The sequence below is a fragment of the Oratosquilla oratoria genome, chromosome 18, assembly GCF_046742065.1.
Source record: "Oratosquilla oratoria isolate Oo_2021 chromosome 18, ASM4674206v1, whole genome shotgun sequence".
In the NCBI taxonomy this organism is placed as follows: Eukaryota; Metazoa; Arthropoda; class Malacostraca; order Stomatopoda; family Squillidae; genus Oratosquilla; species Oratosquilla oratoria.
In genome coordinates this window covers 15793974-15813109 of record NC_134794.1, presented here as the reverse complement: position 1 = coordinate 15813109, position 19136 = coordinate 15793974, and the positions used below count along the sequence as shown (strand labels likewise).

The window sequence follows — 19136 nt, the reverse complement described above, 5'->3', positions numbered from 1 at the left end:
AAGAGTGTAATGAGGAATAGACATTTGGGAATGGATGCTAAGAGGAGACTATATGAAGGAGTGATTGTGCCAACAGCACTGTATGGGGCAGAAACATTGAACATAAGAGAGGAAGAGAGAAGGAGTTTGAATGTGTTTGAGATGAGGTGTCTGAGAAGTATGATAGGGGTCACTAGGCTAGATAGAGTGAGAAATGAGGAGGTGAGGAGGAGAACGGGGGTGGAAAGGGAGTTGGGAGATAGGGTTGATGAAAGAGTATTAGGATGGTTTGGACACATGGAAAGAATGAGTGAAGAAAGACTAGTAAAAGAGGTATGGAAGGCAGATGTGGAGGGAGTGAACATGAGGGGAAGTCCTAGGATGAGGTGGATGGATGGGTGAAGGGGGCTTTGGGGAAGAGGGGATGTCTGTTGAGGAAGGACAGGAGAGGACAGAAGACGGGTGAATGGAGAATGGTTGTATATGGATGATGTTGTGATGCATGAGGTGGAATGGGCGGGGAGATGGGGGGTGAGGTAGTATGTGTGAGCAAAATTTGACCCAGCCCGAAGGGATTTCTCCCCGTCTTCTCCTTTTATGCAATGGGGGACAGAGAGGGGGGGGGGGTGCCAATTTAATGAAGCGGCCTTGCTGTGGATGTGCTGTGTCTTGCGACACTGCTTCTGACCCAGGGCAGTGGACAAGGTGCAGGGACGACCCATCATCCAGGAGGTGCTAAGATAAGAGGGAGGGTGGAGGGGTGTGGAGTGTATACAGGGATGGAATGGGTGGGAATGATTTTATGCCTTTTCCTTTTTGGCTACCTCCCTTTTAAGGGGGAAAAAGCCTTGGTATATGTATGTATATATATATATATATATATATATATATGTGTGTGTGTGTGTGTGTGTGTTAATTGAGAGGATTAGGAGGGGAACAGAGGAAGTCATTGGGAATGAGCAGGATGGATTTAGGAAAGGAAGAGGATGTATAGATAAAATTTTTGTAGACAGATATTTTGGTTAAGGGTAGGAAATGAACCAATTGACGGAGTGGTTGGGAAATGTGGAGTTCCCGGAAAGAATTGTAGTGGAGAGTTGATGGTGATGTGTCTAGAAAGAGAGTTGATGATAACAAATACAGTGTTTCGGAAGAAAGTCAAGCATAAGTACACATGGGAAAGGGTGGTGGATGGAAGGGTGGTAGATAGAGTGCTAATGGGTTATGTAGTGGTAGATAGGAGTATAATTATGAAGAGTTAAGTATGTACATGTGCTAAGGGGAGAGGGTGGAGGAATATCAGATAATTTTTTGGTGGAAGGTAAGTTGAGAGTGGAGGATAGATGGAGAAAGAGGAAAAGGACAAAAGTTAGGGAGGTGCTAAGAGTGAACTCTTTAAATGAAAAGGAAAAGGAGAAGGAGTACAAGAAGAAGCTGAGAGAGGAATGGGAGGGAGTGAAGGATAGAGTAGACCTAGGAGTGGAGGAGGAATGGGGATGGTTCAAGGAGGGAGTCACAAAGTGTGCAAAGATGGTGTGTGGAACAAGAAGGACAGGAGGAAATAGAAGGAAGTGTAGTGAATGGTGGGATGAGGAAACAAAGAAGGTTGTAGAAGAGAAGAAGCGAGCTCTCACAGATTGGTTACAAAATAGGAGAAGGGAGTCATATGAGAGGTACAAAGAAAAGAAAAGAGAAGTAAAGCACAAGGTAAAGGAGGCAAAGAGGAGAGTGTAATGAGGAATAGACATTTGGGAATGGATGCTAAGAGGAGACTATATGAAGGAGTGATTGTGCCAACAGCACTCTATGGGACAGAAACATGGAACATAAGAGAGGAAGAGAGAAGGAGTTTGAATGTTTGAGATGAGGTGTCTGAGAAGTATGATGGGGGTTACTAGGCTAGATAGAGTGAGAAATGAGGTGAGGAGGAGAACAGGGGTGGAAAGGGAGTTGGGAGATAGGGCTGATGAAAGAGTATTAGGATGGTTTGGACACATGGAAAGAATGAGTGAAGAAAGACTAGTAAAAGAGGTATGAAAGGCAGATGTGGAGGGAGTGAACATGAGGGGACGTCCTAGGATGAGATGGATGGATGGGGTGAAGGGGGCTTTGGGGAAGAGGGGAATGTCTGTTGAGGAAGGACAGGAGAGGACAGAAGACAGGGGTGAATGGAGAATGGTTGTATATGGATGATGTTGTGATGTATGAGGTGGAATGGGTGGGGGGATGGGGGGTGAGGTAGTATGTGTGAGCAAAATTTGACGCAGCCTGAAGGGATTTCTTCCCGTCTTCTCCTTTTCTCCATGGGGGGACGAAAGGGGGGGTCGCCGATTTAATGAAGCAGCCTTGCTGTGACTTGTGACACTGCCTCTGACCCAGGGCAGTGGACAAGGTGCAGGGATGACCCTTCATTCAGGAGGTGCTAAGATAAGAGGGAGGGTGGAGGGGAGTGGAGATGTATTTAGGGATGGAATGGGTGGGAATGATTTTATGCCTTTTCCTTTTTGGCTACCTCCCTTGAAAGGGGGAAAAAGCCTTGGTATATGTATATCTCTTGGGCTTTCATGGATTTGTAGAAGGTGTATGGCAGAGTTTATAGAGAGGTAGACACTGGGCTTCTGTCTCCGTGGGGTGGAACCATCCTCACTTTGTCGTCTTGACATACATTGTAGCTGCTTGTTAAGTGGATACTGCAACACTGCTTGTACAGTAGAACCTCATTTCTAGAACATCTCACAAGTCAAATTATTTCTTAAGAAAAAAAAAATCCAATAATGTTTTGCTCCAGACAGAGAAAAAAGGAAATTCAAAGTTTTGTGGATAAATATAATTCTAATAAAGCTGTATCCAGCAGATCAGTTGACTTGTTTCAGTCCTCAACCAAATCAGTTCTGGAACACTTTTCTAGACAATTATGGTTGATGACTTAGGTTCTACAGTATGTAGATTAAATTTTATATTATCATATTTTTCATACCAAAAATTGTTTCCCCAGTATAAAGTGGGTAACTAAATGAAGGCATAAAGGGATTCCCACCCCACACCCATTTCACAATGGAAATAAGCTTACATGCTTTTTTGTGTTATCCTTGGCAATTGTAATTGTTATTTCGAACTACGTGTTCTTTTCATTATCTGCACTTCATGTATATTAATTCATTGCCATATAAAATTATTATTATTATTATTATCCAACCCATTTATTGCTCTACAAGTCTTAGTGCCTTGTGGATGAATGGTCTTCCCTGTCCTTGCAGTATTGCTCAGATTAAAAGCAATACAATGGAACACTGCCTCCACAGCAGGGCCTAGCAGCTAGAACTGATTTACATCCATTGCTTCATTATATGGTGACCCTCCACCCCTCAACCATTTGAAAAATTTATGGAGCACAAATGAAGAATGTCCCTTCAGGCTGTGTCATTACTTCATCTATTTACAACCACTTTCCATTCTCACTTCCTTGCTTGATAGACATTCCTTTTACATCTAATGTCCCCTTTTACCTTGTTCATCCATTTCATTCTTGATATTCCTCCCTCAAGTTTACATCCACTTTGCTTTCCACACCCTTTATGGTCTTTCCTCACTCATTCATTCCATTTGCCCAAACCACCTCAGTTTTCTTTGATCTCCCCTAGCTATCAGCTCTTTCCACCTTCCACCATTTCCAAATCATAGAAAAAGTTTAGGTGGTTTAGAAATGAGTAGTGTTGATAGTACAGTGGTATGAATTAGATTTGGATTTAGATTATTTTCATATGGTGACTAATGGTTCCTTTTTACTTCCCAGACATGTGTCAGTCATGGCAAATGCCCAGAAGTTCATCTTCACCGTTCGGATCGACCCAAGAGTCAAGCAGGGCCAGATGGGCTTCAATGCCATCCAGAGGAAACAGGCACAACTTACACTTGACATGGATGTGAGTAGCTATCAGTTCAACATTCCAGTAATTACTTTAGTCTATTTATTGGGATTAATTGCAGCCATGCTTTTATTTTACTTAAGTTGTGTCTTTATTATGAACAATACTGTACTCATAGGAATGTACAAATTAGGTTGTTAATTTAGATTGGCATTATTTTTCTTATTCTATTTAATATGTAAAACTGTGGCTATGACAGAATCTGTGTAAGTACAGTACTCACATTAAAGTATATGAACAATTCAAAAGTGTTACTCTGCAACTTCATAATGTTTTTGCCCTTAATGGGACATTAATACCAATTGTAAGATACAGAGCAATGATGACATTGGCATCTATCTATTAACCAAAAGATTTCTTCCTCCTTATAAGGGAGGTAGCCAGTCAAGGCACACACACCAGCCTCACCCATACCACTCCCATCCCTCACCCATCTACTTCCCCTCCACCTTAACTCCTTGTAGATGAAGGGACATCACTGACCCCCCCCCCTCCCCCTGCCCAGGTCAGAAACAATGCATCAAGACACAGCACATCCACAGCAGGGCCTACAACGACATGGCAACCTTTCCTCCTTGTCCCCTCATGTGAAAATAGAGAAGACAAGGAGAAATCCCTTCAGGCCATGTCATATATTGTTCATTCACAACAATGTGATGGGAGTGAAAGGAATAAGAATGTTCCTTACTCATGTGTATCCATCTCACTTTGTAGAGAATGGTATATAATTTAGGTAAAAAGAATTAATCTTTTTTCCACTACAGTGTATTTCTTTAAAATTACAGATCCGCGTTGAGCCCTATATTCACGATCCAAAACAGCAGCTTATTGGGACAGTTGTATTTGAAGCTGACTTCCTACAGAAGAAGCATGCAACCAGTGATTCATACAACACTGACCAGATGGCCATGGCTTTTCTCGAACAGTTCACATGTCATGGCTTTACTGTTGGGCAACCATTGGTCTTCAAGTTTCAGGACAAAAAAACTCTGTCACTCACAGTGAAAGAAATTGAAGGTGAGTGCATGTATTTATGAGTAGAATCTCGAGAAGAAAGAATCTTGTTTCTTTGAAAAAAAATTCCGAATAATGCCAAAATTGGTTGAAGGACTGAGAAAGGAATGTAAGAGTAACATAATGAAGGAAAGAGGAATGAACATATTAAGGGAAGAAGATTAGGGCAGAAGAGTGTTGGGATAGAGGGAGGAGAAGAAAGTTTCCAATGAAGGAATAAAGTTGTAAAGAGTATAAATTGTGATATAGTCCTCCCAACATGATGGCATGTGTTATAGATCGTTTTGCAAGTATTGCTGTACTTAATTTCCTGGCCAGTTGGTGGAATTGGAATTGAAAGGAGTCATGATGAATCGAGCTGCCTTCAGCCAGGCAATACAGAAGCTAACCTGTAAAGTATTCTTACCAGATTCAAGAAGTTGGAAGGTTTGATAGATTTAAAAGAGATGGATGATAAAAGAAGGAAAAAGTAGGAAGGAGGGCAAAAATTAGTCAAAGATGATCAAGACCTTAGGGCTGGTCTGGTGACCAAGTGTCAGCTTCATAAACTAGTACCTCCAAAATAAAAGCGAGGGTGTAGATAGGCTTTGAAGATAGCAGCCTGAGATGATTCTTTCTGATGTCCTTTTTAGAGGACCACCATGTGTTTCATTGTTTCACATCATGAACATTCTTGATCTAAAGAATTTTACACAGTGTACACAAGTGTCAGCTCATCTGGAAATGAAATTTACTCTTATAATACTGAAATTTCAGTAGTTGATTCTGTATTGGTTGGAAAAGGAGATGGGAGATGGGGTTGATGAAAGAGTATTGGGATGTATGCAGAGAGAGGGTTGTATGAGGGAGTGATTGTGGCCACAGTACTGTGTGGAGCAGATTTGAAATTTGGGGGAAGCAGAAAGTAAGAATCTTCAGCGGTTCAAGATGATTGTTATATGCCCCAATAGTGCAAGTACATAGGGCAAAGGTGATGGCCTCAGCCATTGCTGTGTTCCTCCTAACATAGACTCCTCACCTTTTATTAATATATGTTACTGTTTTTTTGTTTTTTTTTTAATCTAAGTGTTGTGCCTGTCTTAACTTGTATCTAAATCAATAATTATATATTTCAGCGGCTGATCCCGAGGCCATGGCTTCAGGAAAGAAAACGGAACCAAGAAAGATTGAATTTGGAGTTCTGGAACGAAATGGAAATATCATTTTTGAAAAAGCAGAAAATTCAATGCTAATTTTGACAGGCAAAGCCAAGGTAAGCAAAGAAAAGTCATTAATGTATTAACAAGGCTGTTTAATCTTGTTTTTTGTCAATAAGGACGTCAACACAATATATCATCCCTGAATGATTTGTTGTCCACCTGGAGGCAGTTGCCAGTTACCTGAAGGCCACAGGTCTTCTGCAAGATAGATCAGGGGCAATGGATTAATTGATTGTCAGTAAGGATTAGCCAAATTAATTTTCTTAAGGCATTATTTCTGTGGAAGAAAAGTGGAGGAAGAAAAGGATGGGAGTTAGAGAGGTGCATTTATAGTGAACAAATTCAGTGTAAAGGAAAAGAAGAAGGAATACCAGAAAATGCTGGGATGAATGTGGAAGGTGGTGAGAGAGAGAGAGAGTGGGGGAGGGGATGGGTTTTGAATGTATATAGGATAGGTGTATGCTTTGACTCACCAATCACCCATTATAAAGGAAAAGCCTCTTTGTATATGTTTTTATCAAGTTTGAATGCTACACAGGAAACTAAAAGTATATTTTCATCTATTACTTGTAGGCCAGAACAGCACACACGAGCCTCTTTTCAGCAGATTGGGACTTCCAGAAGATGGGCATTGGTGGTTTGGATGAACAATTTATTCACATTTTGAGAAGAGCATTCGCATCTCGAGTCTTTCCTACCGAAGTTGTGGAGCAGTTGGGTGTGAAGCACGTGAAAGGCATTCTACTGTATGGTCCTCCTGGTTAGTATCATATATTCATAGTATTTCATTGGTGATAACCAGTGCTTCTTTCCTTGGAGACAATATTGCACCAAAGAAGCAGTCATATAGGTGGTCAAGGAGAGAGATTCAAGTAGGGTAGTAGAAATTAAGTGGTCATTCTTTTTTGAGTGATGGTTGTTCTCTAACCGTAAAAGAATGCTGCTTGGCTCTCATCCATGAGGCTGTCACTAAAGACCCTAGAATATTGACCGCATAAAACTTACGCAATCAGTGCCCCAAACAAGTCATGATGTATAGGTACTGGTGAAATTTACCAGGTAATTAGCCTCCAACAATGCTGATATTTTTTATGGTGTGTTGTGACACTGCTTCTGACCCAAGGCAGTGGACAAGATGCAGGGATGACCTGTCATCCAGGAGGTGCCAAGATAAGAGGGAGGGAAGAGGGTGGAGGGTATAGGGGATGGAATAGAAGGGAGTGGTTTCTATGCCTTTGTTTTTTGGCTACCTCCCTTGTAAGGGAGAAAAAGCCTTTGGTATATGTATGTGTTGGTTATAGTCATGTTACTTGGACTTGCTAGATACTGAAGGAGTTTTATTTTCTAGGTACTGGCAAAACCCTGATGGCAAGACAGATTGGTAAAATGCTTAATGCACGAGAACCAAAGATCGTCAATGGGCCTGAAATCTTGGACAAGTATGTTGGTGAATCAGAAGCAAATGTACGAAGGTTGTTTGCAGAAGCAGAAGAAGAAGAGAAACGAATGGGAACAAACTCAGGATTACATATCATTATCTTTGATGAAATCGACGCTATATGTAAACAGAGAGGATCAGTGGCAGGCAATACAGGTGTCAATGATACTGTGGTGAATCAACTGCTGTCCAAGATTGACGGTGTAGAACAACTGAACAATATTCTTGTAATTGGAATGACAAACAGGAAGGACATGATTGATGAAGCCTTGCTCAGGCCTGGTAGACTGGAAATCCAGGTAGAAATCGGTCTTCCTGATGAGCAAGGAAGATTTGACATTCTCAAAATCAAGACAGCCAGGATGCGTGACCACGGAAAACTTGGGGACGATGTGAACCTTTTGGAGTTGGCTGCCCTAACCAAAAACTTCTCTGGTGCTGAATTGGAAGGTTTAGTGAAAGCTTCTTCATCTTCAGCACTGAAACGCTTCATTCATTTAGGGAACAAGATTGAAGTGGACCCAGATGCTGTTGATAAGCTAAAGATTAGTAGAAGTGATTTCATTTATTCCTTAGAAAATGACGTCAAACCCTCACTTGGTAAGTGTGTTATGGTCAAATTGATCTTTTTTGTAGAATTGCCAGGTGGCAACTAGAATAATTACTGAGATAAAATGCACAGAAAGGATCAGTCAAAATAAGCAAAGATGTATTTAACTGTTTTGATGTGGAAGGGTTCCTCTGAACCAAACAAAATGCCGTGAAAGGGTTGGAGAGGGACATTTAAGAAATTTGCAAATGATGATACATTATCTCACATTTTTCTATGACTGTATATGACTGTGAAGGCAGCTGTAAAGATGATGAAAGCAGGTAAGGCACCTGGTCTGGATGGATGTCATGCAGAATGTCTGAAAAAGGGAGGTGCAGTGATGGTGGACTGGTTGGTGAGGTTATTTAATGTTTGCTGGAGAGAGGGTAGAGTACCGGAGGACTGGAGTAGTGCCTGTATAGTTCCTCTTTACAAGGGAAAAGGGGACAAGTGTGAATGTAGTAATTTCAGAGGGATTAGCCTGTTGAGTGTAGTAGGGAAGGCTTATGGGAGGATCTTAATTGAGAGGATTAGGAGAGGAACAGAGGGAGTAATTGGTGAGGAACAGTGTGGATTTAGGACGGGTAGAGGTTGTGTAGATCAGATCTTTGTGGTAAGACAGATATGTGAGAAAGCTATAGGAAAGGGGAAGGATGTTTTTTGGGCTTTCATGGATCTGGAAAAGGCTTATGATAGGGTAGACAGAAAGGCACTGTGGGAGGTTATGCAGATTTATGGGATAGGAGGAAAGCTTTTGGGAGCTGTCAAGAGTTTTTATGAGAGTAGTAGAGCATGTGTTAGGATTAGAAATGGAGAGAGTGAGTGGTTTGAAGTAAAGGTGGGACTTCGTCAAGGATGCGTTATGTCGCCCTGGCTGTTCAACTTATACATGGATGGGGTGGTGCGAGAGGTGAATGCTAGGGTAGTGAGTCAGGGATTGGAGATGGTTAAAGAAAATGGAGAAAAGTGGGAGGTGAGCCAGCTGTTGTTTGCGGACGACACTGCGCTTGTGGCAGGGTCAGAGGAGGGATTGAGGAAGCTGGTGGCAGAGTTTGGGAGAGTATGTGATAGAAGAAAGCTAAAGATAAATGTGGGTAAAAGTAAGGTGATGAGATGTACAAGGGGTGAAAGTGGCAGTAGACTGGAAGTGAACATTAAGGGAGAGCGACTGGAGGAAGTGGATAGTTTTAGATACTTGGGTGCAAGTGTAGCAGGAAAAGGTGGAGTGAAGATGGAGGTAGAATGTAGATTGAGAGAAGCGAGTAAATGCCTTGGTGGTTTAAAGAGTGTAATGAGGAATAGACATTTGGGAATGGATGCGAAGAGGAGACTGTATGAAGGAGTGATTGTGCCAACAGCACTGTATGGGGCAGAAACGTGGAACATAAGAGAAGAAGAGAGAAGGAGTTTGAATGTGTTTGAGATGAGGTGTCTGAGAAGTATGGTGGGGGTTACTAGGCTAGATAGAGTGAGAAATGAGGAGGTGAGGAGGAGAACAGGGGTGAAAAAGGATTTGGGAGATAGGGTTGATGAAAGAATATTAGGATGGTTTGGACACATGGAAAGAATGAGTGAAGAAAGACTAGTAAAAGAGGTATGGAAGGCAGATGTGGAGGGAGTGAACATGAGGGGACGTCCTAGGATGAGGTGGATGGATGGGGTGAAGGGGGCTTTGGGGAAGAGGGGAATGTCTGTTGAGGAAGGAAGGGAGAGGACGGAAGACAGAGGTGAGTGGAGAATGGTTGTATATGGATGATGTTGTGACTGCATGAGGAGGAATGGGCGGGGAAGTGGGGGGTGGGGTAGTATGTGTGAGTAAATTTTGACGCAGCCCGAAGGGATTTCTCCCCGTCCTCGCCTTATATGCAAAGGGGGACGGAGAGGGGGGGTCGCCGATTAAATGAAGCGGCCTCGCTGTGGATGTACTGTGTCTTGCGACACTGCTTCTGACCCAGGGCGGTGGGCAGGGTGCAGGGATGACCCGTCATCCAGGAGGTGCTCAGATGAGAGGAAGGGTGGGAGGGGTGTGGAGTGTATTTAGGGATGAAATGGGTGGGAGTGTTTTTATGCCTTTCCCTTTTTGGCTACCTCCCTTGGAAGGGGGAAAAAGCCTTGGTATATGTATGTATGTGTATGTATGTATATGTATATATATATACAATATAATGTGTGTGTGTGTGAGAAGGAAGATGGATGTGTTGGCATTGAGTCAAACTAAGTTGAAAAAGAGGAGCGAGTTTGAGTTTGGGAGTAGTTGGGAGGGTGTCAGGCGTGAAGAGATGATGAAGAGAAGGGGTGGCTGTACTAGTAAGTGAAGAGATAGATAAGAGTGTGGTGGTGGAAGGAAGTTTCTTCAAGGTTAATGTGGGTGAAGGTGAAACTGGGAAGGGAGATGTGGGTCTTTGTAAGTGCATATGGGCCTGGTAATGAGAAGAGTGTAGAGGAAAGGGAGACTTTTTGGATAGATTTAAATGAGTGCAGAAAGGGTTTAGGGAGAAATGTCAGTCTAGTGGTATTAGGTGATCTCCATGCTAGGGTAGGAGATGAACGAATAGACTGAGTAGTTGGGAAGTGTGAAGTGCCAGGAAAAATCATAGTGGAGAGTTGATGGTGGAGATGTGTCTAGAAAGGGTTGATGAAATAGCATTGGGATGGTTTGGACACATGGAAAGAATGAGTGAAGAAAAATTAGTAAAAGAGGTGTGGAAGGCAGAGGTGGAAGGAGGCGACCAAGGATGTGATGGATGGAGGAAGTAAAAGGGGCATTGGGAAAGAGTGTAATGTCTGTTGAGGAAGAAAGGGAGAAGACAGAAGATAGGGGTGAGTGGGAGGTATTGTAGAAAGAAAGCTGTTAAGAGTAGTCAAGAGTTTTATGAGTGTAGTAGAGCCTGTGTTAGAATTAGAAGTGGAGAGAGTAAGTGGTTTGAGGTAAAGGTGGGACCTTGCCAGGGATGTGTCATGTTGCCGTGGCTGTTCAATTATATATGTAGATAAGGTGGTGCAAGAGGTAAATGCTAGGGTAATGGGTCAGGGACTGGAGATGGTTAAAGAAAATGGAGAAAAGTGGGAGATAAGCCAGTTGTTTGCTGACAACATTGTGTAGCAGGATCAGAGAAGGGATTAAGGAAGTTATTGACGGAGTTTGAGAAGGTGTGTGAAAGAAGGAAATTGAAGATAAATGTGGGTAAAAAGTAAGGACAGGAGGAAATAGAAGGAAGGGTAGTGAATGGTGGGATGAGGAAACAAAGAAGGTTGTAGAAGAGAAGAAGCGAGCTTTCAGAGATTGGTTACAAAATAGGACGAGGGAGTCATATGAGAGGTACAAAGAAAAGAAAAGAGAAGTAAAGCAAAAGGTAAAGGAGGCAGAGAGGAGAGCAGATGTGAAATGGGGTAAGAGTATGACAAAAAATTTTGAAAGTAATAAAAAGATATTTGGAAAGAAATTAAGAGAGGAAGAGAAGGCGAATCAAGTAGAGAAGAAAAGGTAAAAGGTGCAGATGGAGAGATGATAATAGAAGAGAAGGCAGTAAGGGGAAGATGGGCAGAATATTTTAGGGAGTTGCTAAATGTGAAGGAGGATAGGGAGGGAAAGATAGCTGCAGTGGGAAATGCGAAGAAAATGAGAGTGATGAGTGAGGAGAATGGAGGAGAAATAAGGAAGGATGAGGTGAAGGCGGTTGTTAAGATGATGAAAGCAGGTAAGGCACCTAGTCTGGATGGATGCCATGCAGAATGTCTGAAAAAGGGAGGTACATTGATGGTGGACTGGCTGGTGAGGTTATTTAATGTTTGCTGGAGAGAGGGTAGAGTGCCGGAGGACTGGAGGAGTGCCTGTATAGTTCCTCTTTACAAGGGAAAAGGGGACTAGTGTGAATGTAGTAGTTTCAGAGGGATTAGGTTGTTAAGTGTAGTTGGGAAGGCTTATGGGAGGATCTTGATTGAGAGGATTAGGAGAGGAACAGGAGTAATTGGTGAGGAACAGTGTGGATTTAGGACAGGTAGAGGTTGTGTAGATCAGATCTTTGTGGTAAGACAGATATGTGAGAAAGCTATAGGAAAGGGAAAGGATGTTTTAGGGCTTTTATGGATCTGGAAAAGGCTTACGATAGGGTAGACAGAAAGGCACTGTGGGAGGTTATGCAGATATATGGGATAGGAGGAAAGCTTCTAGGAGCTGTCAAGAGTTTTTATGAGAGTAGTAGAGCTTGTGTCAGGATTAGAAATGGAGAGAGTGAGTGGTTCGAGGTAAAGGTGGGACTTCGTGAAGGATGCGTTATGTCGCCCTGGCTGTTCAACTTATACATGGATGGGGTGGTGCAAGAGGTAAATGCAAGGGTAGTGGGTCAGGGATTGGAGATGGTTAAAGAAAATGGAGAAAAGTGGGAGGTGAGCCAGCTGTTGTTTGCAGACGACACTGCGCTTGTGGCAGGATCGGAGGAGGGCTTGAGGAAGTTGGTGGCAGAGTTTGGGAGAGTATGTGATAGAAGAAAGCTAAAGATAAATATGGGTAAAAGTAAGGTGATGAGATGTACAAGGGGTGAAAGTGGCAGTAGACTGGAAGTGAGCATTAAGGGAGAGCGACTGGAGGAAGTGGATAGTTTTAGATACTTGGGTGCAAATGTGGCAGGAAAAGGTGGAGTGAAGGTGGAGGTAGAATGTAGATTGAGGGGTGTGGAGTGTATTCAGGGATGGAATGGGTGGAAATGATTTTATGCCTTTTCCTTTTTGGCTACCTCCCTTGTAAGGGGGAAAAAGCCTTGGTATATGTATGTATGTAAAAGTAAGGTGATGAGATGTACAAGTGAAGAGGATGGCAGTAAATTGGAAGTGAATATTAAGTGAGAGAGACTGAAGGATGTGGATAGCTTTAGATACTTAGGGGTGAATAGCTTTAGATACTTGGGGGTGAATGTGGTGGGAAAGGAAGGAGTGGAAGTGGAGATAGAATGTAAATTGAGAAAAGCAAGTAAATGCCTTGATGGATTAAAAAGTGTAATGAGAAATAGACATATGGGAATGGATGCTAGAAGGAGATTGTTTGAAGGGGTAATTATGCCAAAAGTACTGTATGGGGCAGAAACGAGGAACATGAGAGAGAGAAGAAAAGTTTAAATATGTTTGAGACGAAATGCCTGAGAAGTATTGTAAGGGACACTAATCTGGACAGAGTAAGAAATGAGGAGTTGAGGAAGAGAGCAGAGGTGGAAAGGGAGTTGGGAGATAGGGTTGATGAAAGAGTATTGGGACGGTTTGGACACATAGAAAGAATGAAGAAAGATTAGTAAAAGAGGTTTGGAAAGCAGAGGTGGAAGGAGTGAACATGAGGGGGCAACCAAGGATGAGATGGATGGAGTAAAAGAGGCATTGAGAAAGAGGGGAATGTCTGTTGAGGAAGAAAGGGAGAAGACAAGATAGGGGTGAATAGAGAATGGTTGTGTATGAATGATGCTGTGATGCATGGAAGGGAGTGGGTGGGGGATGGGGATTTTTCCCCTTTTTTTTTTTTCTGCATGAGAAGATGGAGAAGGGATGTTGTCACTGATTAAATGAAGAGGCTGTGCTGTGTCTTACTGGATTGCTTCTGACCCAGGGCAGTGAGAGAAATGCAAGGATGACCCGTCATCTAGGAGGGGCCAAGAAAAGAGGGAGGGAGGAGTTGTTAATAGGAGTGGAGTATATTGTCATAAAATGGGTGGGAGTGGAATTATGATTTTGACTTTGGCTACCTCCCTTCTAAGGGGGAAAAATCCTTGAAATATGTATGCATGATGTATATATGTGTGTATATATATATTTTTTACAACTTCTTATTTATTATGATTTTATTTACAATATCTGACAGGCACAAGCGATGAAGCACTGGACAAATTCATTGAACAAGGCATCATCAACTGGGGACCCACAAAAGAAATTTTAGAGAAGGGGATGATGTTCGTCAAACAGGCTCGCTCTCCAGAGACAAGGAATCGTTTATGTCTCTTGATAGAAGGTGCCCCATCAGCAGGAACCTCGGCACTTGCGGCTTACTTAGCAAAGAACTCAGACTTCCCCTTCATCAAGGTCTGGTGCTTCTTTTTCATAGTTGTTCTGTGTTTTTATTTGAATACTTGACCCATCATCATGGTGATGTATTTTATAGATGTTGTTTGATAGAATGACAGGCACTGCATTGGACCCTCCCAGACTACATACATACATACCAGAAGGCCTTTTTCTCTTTGTAAAGGGATACATACATACCAAAGGCTTTTTCTTCCCCCTTATAAGGGAGGTAGCCAAAAGACAAAGGCATAAAAACCACTCCCACCCATTCCATCCCTATCATACTCCACCCTCTTACCTTGGCACCTCCTGGATGACGGGTCATCCCTGCTTTTCCCACTGCCCTAGGTCAGAAGCAGTGTTATAAGACACAGCACATCCACAGCAAGGCTGCTTCATTAAATTGGCAACCCCCCCCTCCTCCATCCCTTCATGCAGAAAAGGAGAAGACTGGGATAGGGGATAGCTAAGTCAAAATGTACATCCCATACCCATTTAAATCTCTCACAATGTCCATCCCATCTCATGGATGAAGTGTCATCCCAGCCTCCCACCACGCTGCTCAAGTCAAAGACAATATAGTGAGTCACAGTATTTCCGCAGCAGGGCATGACAACTGCAGTAATTTTACCTCCTGTGTGCAGTATATAGTGACACCCCACCCTTATCTGATCCACTCCCAAGAGGGAGGTAGCAAAGTCAAAAGCATGTACATACTCCCACCCATTCCACACCCATCTAACCTTCTTTTCCCCCTCTCATCTTAGGTCCTCATGGTTGACAGGTCATCCCTTTTTCCTGCCCATTGCCCTTGATCAGAAACGGTGCAGCAAGACACAGCACATCCACAATAAGGCCGCTTCACTTAACTGGCGACCCCCCACCCCCTTCTCCATCCCCTCATACGGAAAAAGAGAAGGGAGAAATCCCTTTGGGCTGCATCAAAATATCATTCACACATAACCACTCCCTACCCCGCTCCCATTACCCACCCTCTCCCTTCCTTGCACCACAGTATTATCTATAGTTTTATACACAGCCATTCTCCACTCACACCTATCTCCTGCCTTCTCCCTTCCATGCTCAATAGGCATCCCTCTCGTGCTCAATACCCCTTTCGTGCCATCCATCTATCTCATCCTCAGTCGTTCCCTCATGTTCACTCCATCCACCTCTGCTTTCCACATTTTTTTTTACTAATCTTTCTTCACTCATTCTTTCCATTCTCATGTTTACCTCCCTTAATACCCCACCCATGTACACATTGAACAACCACCTGAACATCAGACCATTTTCTTCTTTCTCCTCTAATAAGCCACTACTTGGGTACAAATTTTTTACCAGGCTCACACAACTTCCCCCTGTTCCCTATAGCCATAGATCTATAGTATTTGTACTTTAATTTAAAGTATATTATTTTCTTCAGGTCATCAATTCACGAGAGATGGTTGGTTACTCTGAAGCTGCCAAGTGTATGCGCATCAGTCGAACCTTTGACGATGCTTATCGCTCTGAGTTGAGCTGCATTTTTATGAACGATCTAGAACAACTCATGGGCTACTCTCCAATTGGTCCACGCTACCAATCAGTTGTCCTAGAAGCTTTCTACTCCCTGCTATCTTCGTCACCACCTCAAGGTCGCAAGCTCATGGTGATATGTACATCCAAACGAAGATCAGTGTTGGAGGAGCTTGGACTATTAGCTTGTTTTACTGCTATCATCAGGGTCCCATATATCAGGCATTTAGAAGATATCAAGCTTGTTCTGGATGAGTCACATGCTTTGACTTCAGATGAGGTTAGTAATCATAGCTGTTGAAATGTTTTTGTAACTTACCCATAGCATAACTGTAACAGTTGTTTGTTAAAATGTATGTGTTGATTTGGCCAACCCCTTTATAAAATTAGCTACCATAATGATTAACTTCAATTGAGGCACTTTACATCAGAGTTGTGGAGTTAGTCCAAGATTACTTTCTCTTTGGTTTCCTGATTGAATGTGCAACCATATAGGGTAATATGCATCACTGTGTGGTTTGGTCTTTGATTGGTCATAGTTGGAGTGTAAATCCTTGGGGTCTTGATGTGGTAGATATTATATAAATGTTTGCAGTGCTATTTGTTGTATTCTTTCTGTCTGAATGGTAGTCATTTCTTTTGTAGTGTCTGTGAAGAGCACCCATTTAGTAGCAAAGGTATTATATCCTCCTTTAGTTAACAAGGATAGAAACTGATCAATGTTTGGTGACTTTCTAATAAAAAGTTAATGCTTAAGGAATTAGTTTAGGGAGTTGTAACTATAGTGTAGGAATTAATTTAGGTCATATATAAACATAATTGTATTGTTTTTTATCCTTAGGTGGAGACAGTAATGCGACATCTATCTCGAGGAAACACCTTTGTAGGTGTCAAAAAGTTGCTGGGGCTACTCGACACCATGCGAGTTATGAAGGGTGTCGATTCCAGGAAGAGGGTCCTTGCACTCACGAATTTGCTTGAGGATGAGGGTATCTACACCCCAGAAGTTGAGCTTTCATAAGGCAAAAGTGTTTTTGTGGAGGAGGAGGAAGAGGAGGAATTAAAATGCAGTTGCAGTACCTTTATATCTTGTAAAAAGTATGTTAACTAATGAAGTTGATTCCCTTTGCAAGTTCCCTCCATCCACCTCCTCCATTTACTCTTGCACTTGTTTCCCACCCTGCCATACCTTCATTGCAATGCATGGCAGGACCTACAGTCTGGGTCTCTTCTAGATATCTGCCTTGTTTGAAGAAAGGACATACAATGTGAATGGTTTCTCTTGAATTAATATTGCCTAATATGAGCAATATTATCTTAAGTAACATGGTAACCACTTCCTTTAAGTAATATTTTCTTACAAATGTAGTATTACTTATAAGTAATAGGACACTTTATGACCTACTACAACTTCGAGTAATACAGAAAAAAGAACATTATTACTTAAGGCTACACTGTACAGTGTAAGCAATATACATTTCATATTGTATTTCTCTTTCACTATTGTTACACGTCCAGTTAACTGTTGAAGTTCCCAGGAGATAGTAATTCATATGTTTGAATATTATTACCAAAGATATCATTTATTGATGGTGGTGTGAGGATTTTATTTATTTTTTGTCCTGTATATTTTTATCATATATCCAGTAATAAACTACGAGAAAATATTCATGCTTGGAGTACTGAAAAAAATCTCTAATTAGTCACAAATTATACCTGTGCATTATTCTATGCATTCTGAATTTTGGCAAAGCCAAATTTACCCAAACACTTGCTAAAAGTTCCCTTGGTCAGAACTAAATCTTCCATACAAATGTATTTGGACCTGATTTGTGCTCCTCAGCCCATGTCCCATCAAAGTATACCATAAAACTTGGTTAAAAAAAAAATTCATCCATTTGTAGCATTTACATTCCACTTGAGTTTGTGCATATCTCTACAAGATGAATGATGCTGTGAATGATGTGTTTTCATCCTTGCAACACTGAAGAGAAATATAAGAATATGTGCACATCAAATTGCATCTTATATTTTCTCCTGACACTAGTGTATGTATATACTCTGGGTATTGTGTAGATATAACATGTTTTTATAAACATTCATATAACTTGTACTTTAGGTATTTGTGTACACAGTCTCAGATGAAGTGTCAAGGAAGGATGCTTGAATTTACCCTTGTTGTGTAATAACTTTGTGTGATGACAATGACTGCACCACCTTATCGATAAGCAGTTTTTGTACTTCCATATCATCACATTCACCATCTTTTATCCTACTCTCAATTGTCGTCTTAACTGGTGAAGTGTAATTATTCAGTGTTGCTCCAGTGTCTTTATTTATAAATGTGGCTTTTGCATCCACCAGTCAGTTAACATCGCTCTTGTATATCAGATGAAAATTGAAACTAACAATTGTGGTATTGGTAATTAATCTGACAGAAGTATGGGATGAAGATGAATGGCATATCATCTCTGTGGTCTCTTAACATTTAACTTGTACAGAAGTTCATCCTAAGTCAAGTATTTGTGATAACACAAGTCTGAAGTAGGAATTCGTACCTTAAAGAATAGACCCGGTCATGAGTGCTGGTTTCAGCAACGGTAGTACTTACTTAGTTATCTTGGTACTTGACTTGTAATCTGGGAGATCAGTTAATTCTCCCCCACTCTTCTTGTTTGACTGGAAGTTGTGGGAGATGAACTAACGCTCCCTCCCTCCCTTGTCCTCCTTAACCGATGTACCCCAACTCCATCAGTTAAAACTGTTGTTGCCAAGCCTCACCATCACCATGCAAATGTTAGTATAGCTAAGGTCAATGTATTTAGTTTTCCTTTGTTTTTCTTGTGTCAGATGTTATTGTTGCCAGTGCAGTGGGATGGAATATGTTAAAAGGTTGTAAATTAGAGAAATATAAGGAAACCAGTTGATCTGACTATTATTATTATTCCTTATACAAATGGGAGTGATGTTTTCCCATAAGGATTTGACTGTTATTATCATTAGAAGCAGAAGCAGTGTCACAAGACACAGCACATCCACAGCAAGGCTGCTTCATTAAATCACTGAACCCCCCTCTCCGTCCCCTCATGCAGAAAAGGAGAAGACGAGGGGAAATCCTTTTGGGCTGCATCAATTTTTTTCTCACATGCTCCTTCATCCCCCCACCCACTCCCCCTCGTGCATCACAGCATCATCCATACACAAACATTTTCCATTCACACCTATCTTCTGTCCTCTCCTGTCCTTCCTCAACAGACATTCCCCTCTTTCCCAATGACCCTTTTACCCCATCCATCCATCTCATCCTAGGCCAACCCCTCATGTTCACTCCTTCCATTTCTGCCTTCCACACCTCTTTTACTAGTCTTTCTTCACTCATTCTTTCCATGTGTCCAAGACATCCTAATACTCTGGTAACACTGGTAAAA

At 41.9% G+C, this 19136-nt stretch overlaps 1 protein-coding gene across 9 annotated transcripts in view; it reads left to right on the top strand.

Moving 5' to 3' along the window:
- LOC143035081 (vesicle-fusing ATPase 1-like) overlaps positions 1-18633 on the top strand; it is a 151721-nt gene extending 133088 nt beyond the window's left edge. For all 9 annotated transcript variants that reach the window (XM_076201599.1, XM_076201596.1, XM_076201595.1 and 6 more), the window contains 8 exons: positions 3773-3902; positions 4691-4922; positions 6035-6171; positions 6692-6878; positions 7467-8156; positions 13991-14208; positions 15617-15988; positions 16550-18633. In XM_076201599.1, coding sequence (XP_076057714.1) covers positions 3773-3902; positions 4691-4922; positions 6035-6171; positions 6692-6878; positions 7467-8156; positions 13991-14208; positions 15617-15988; positions 16550-16729 — 2146 coding nt within the window. In that variant the 3' untranslated portion in view covers positions 16730-18633. The remainder of the gene's footprint in view (positions 1-3772; positions 3903-4690; positions 4923-6034; positions 6172-6691; positions 6879-7466; positions 8157-13990; positions 14209-15616; positions 15989-16549) is intronic.
- The last annotated feature ends 503 nt before the right edge of the window (positions 18634-19136 follow it).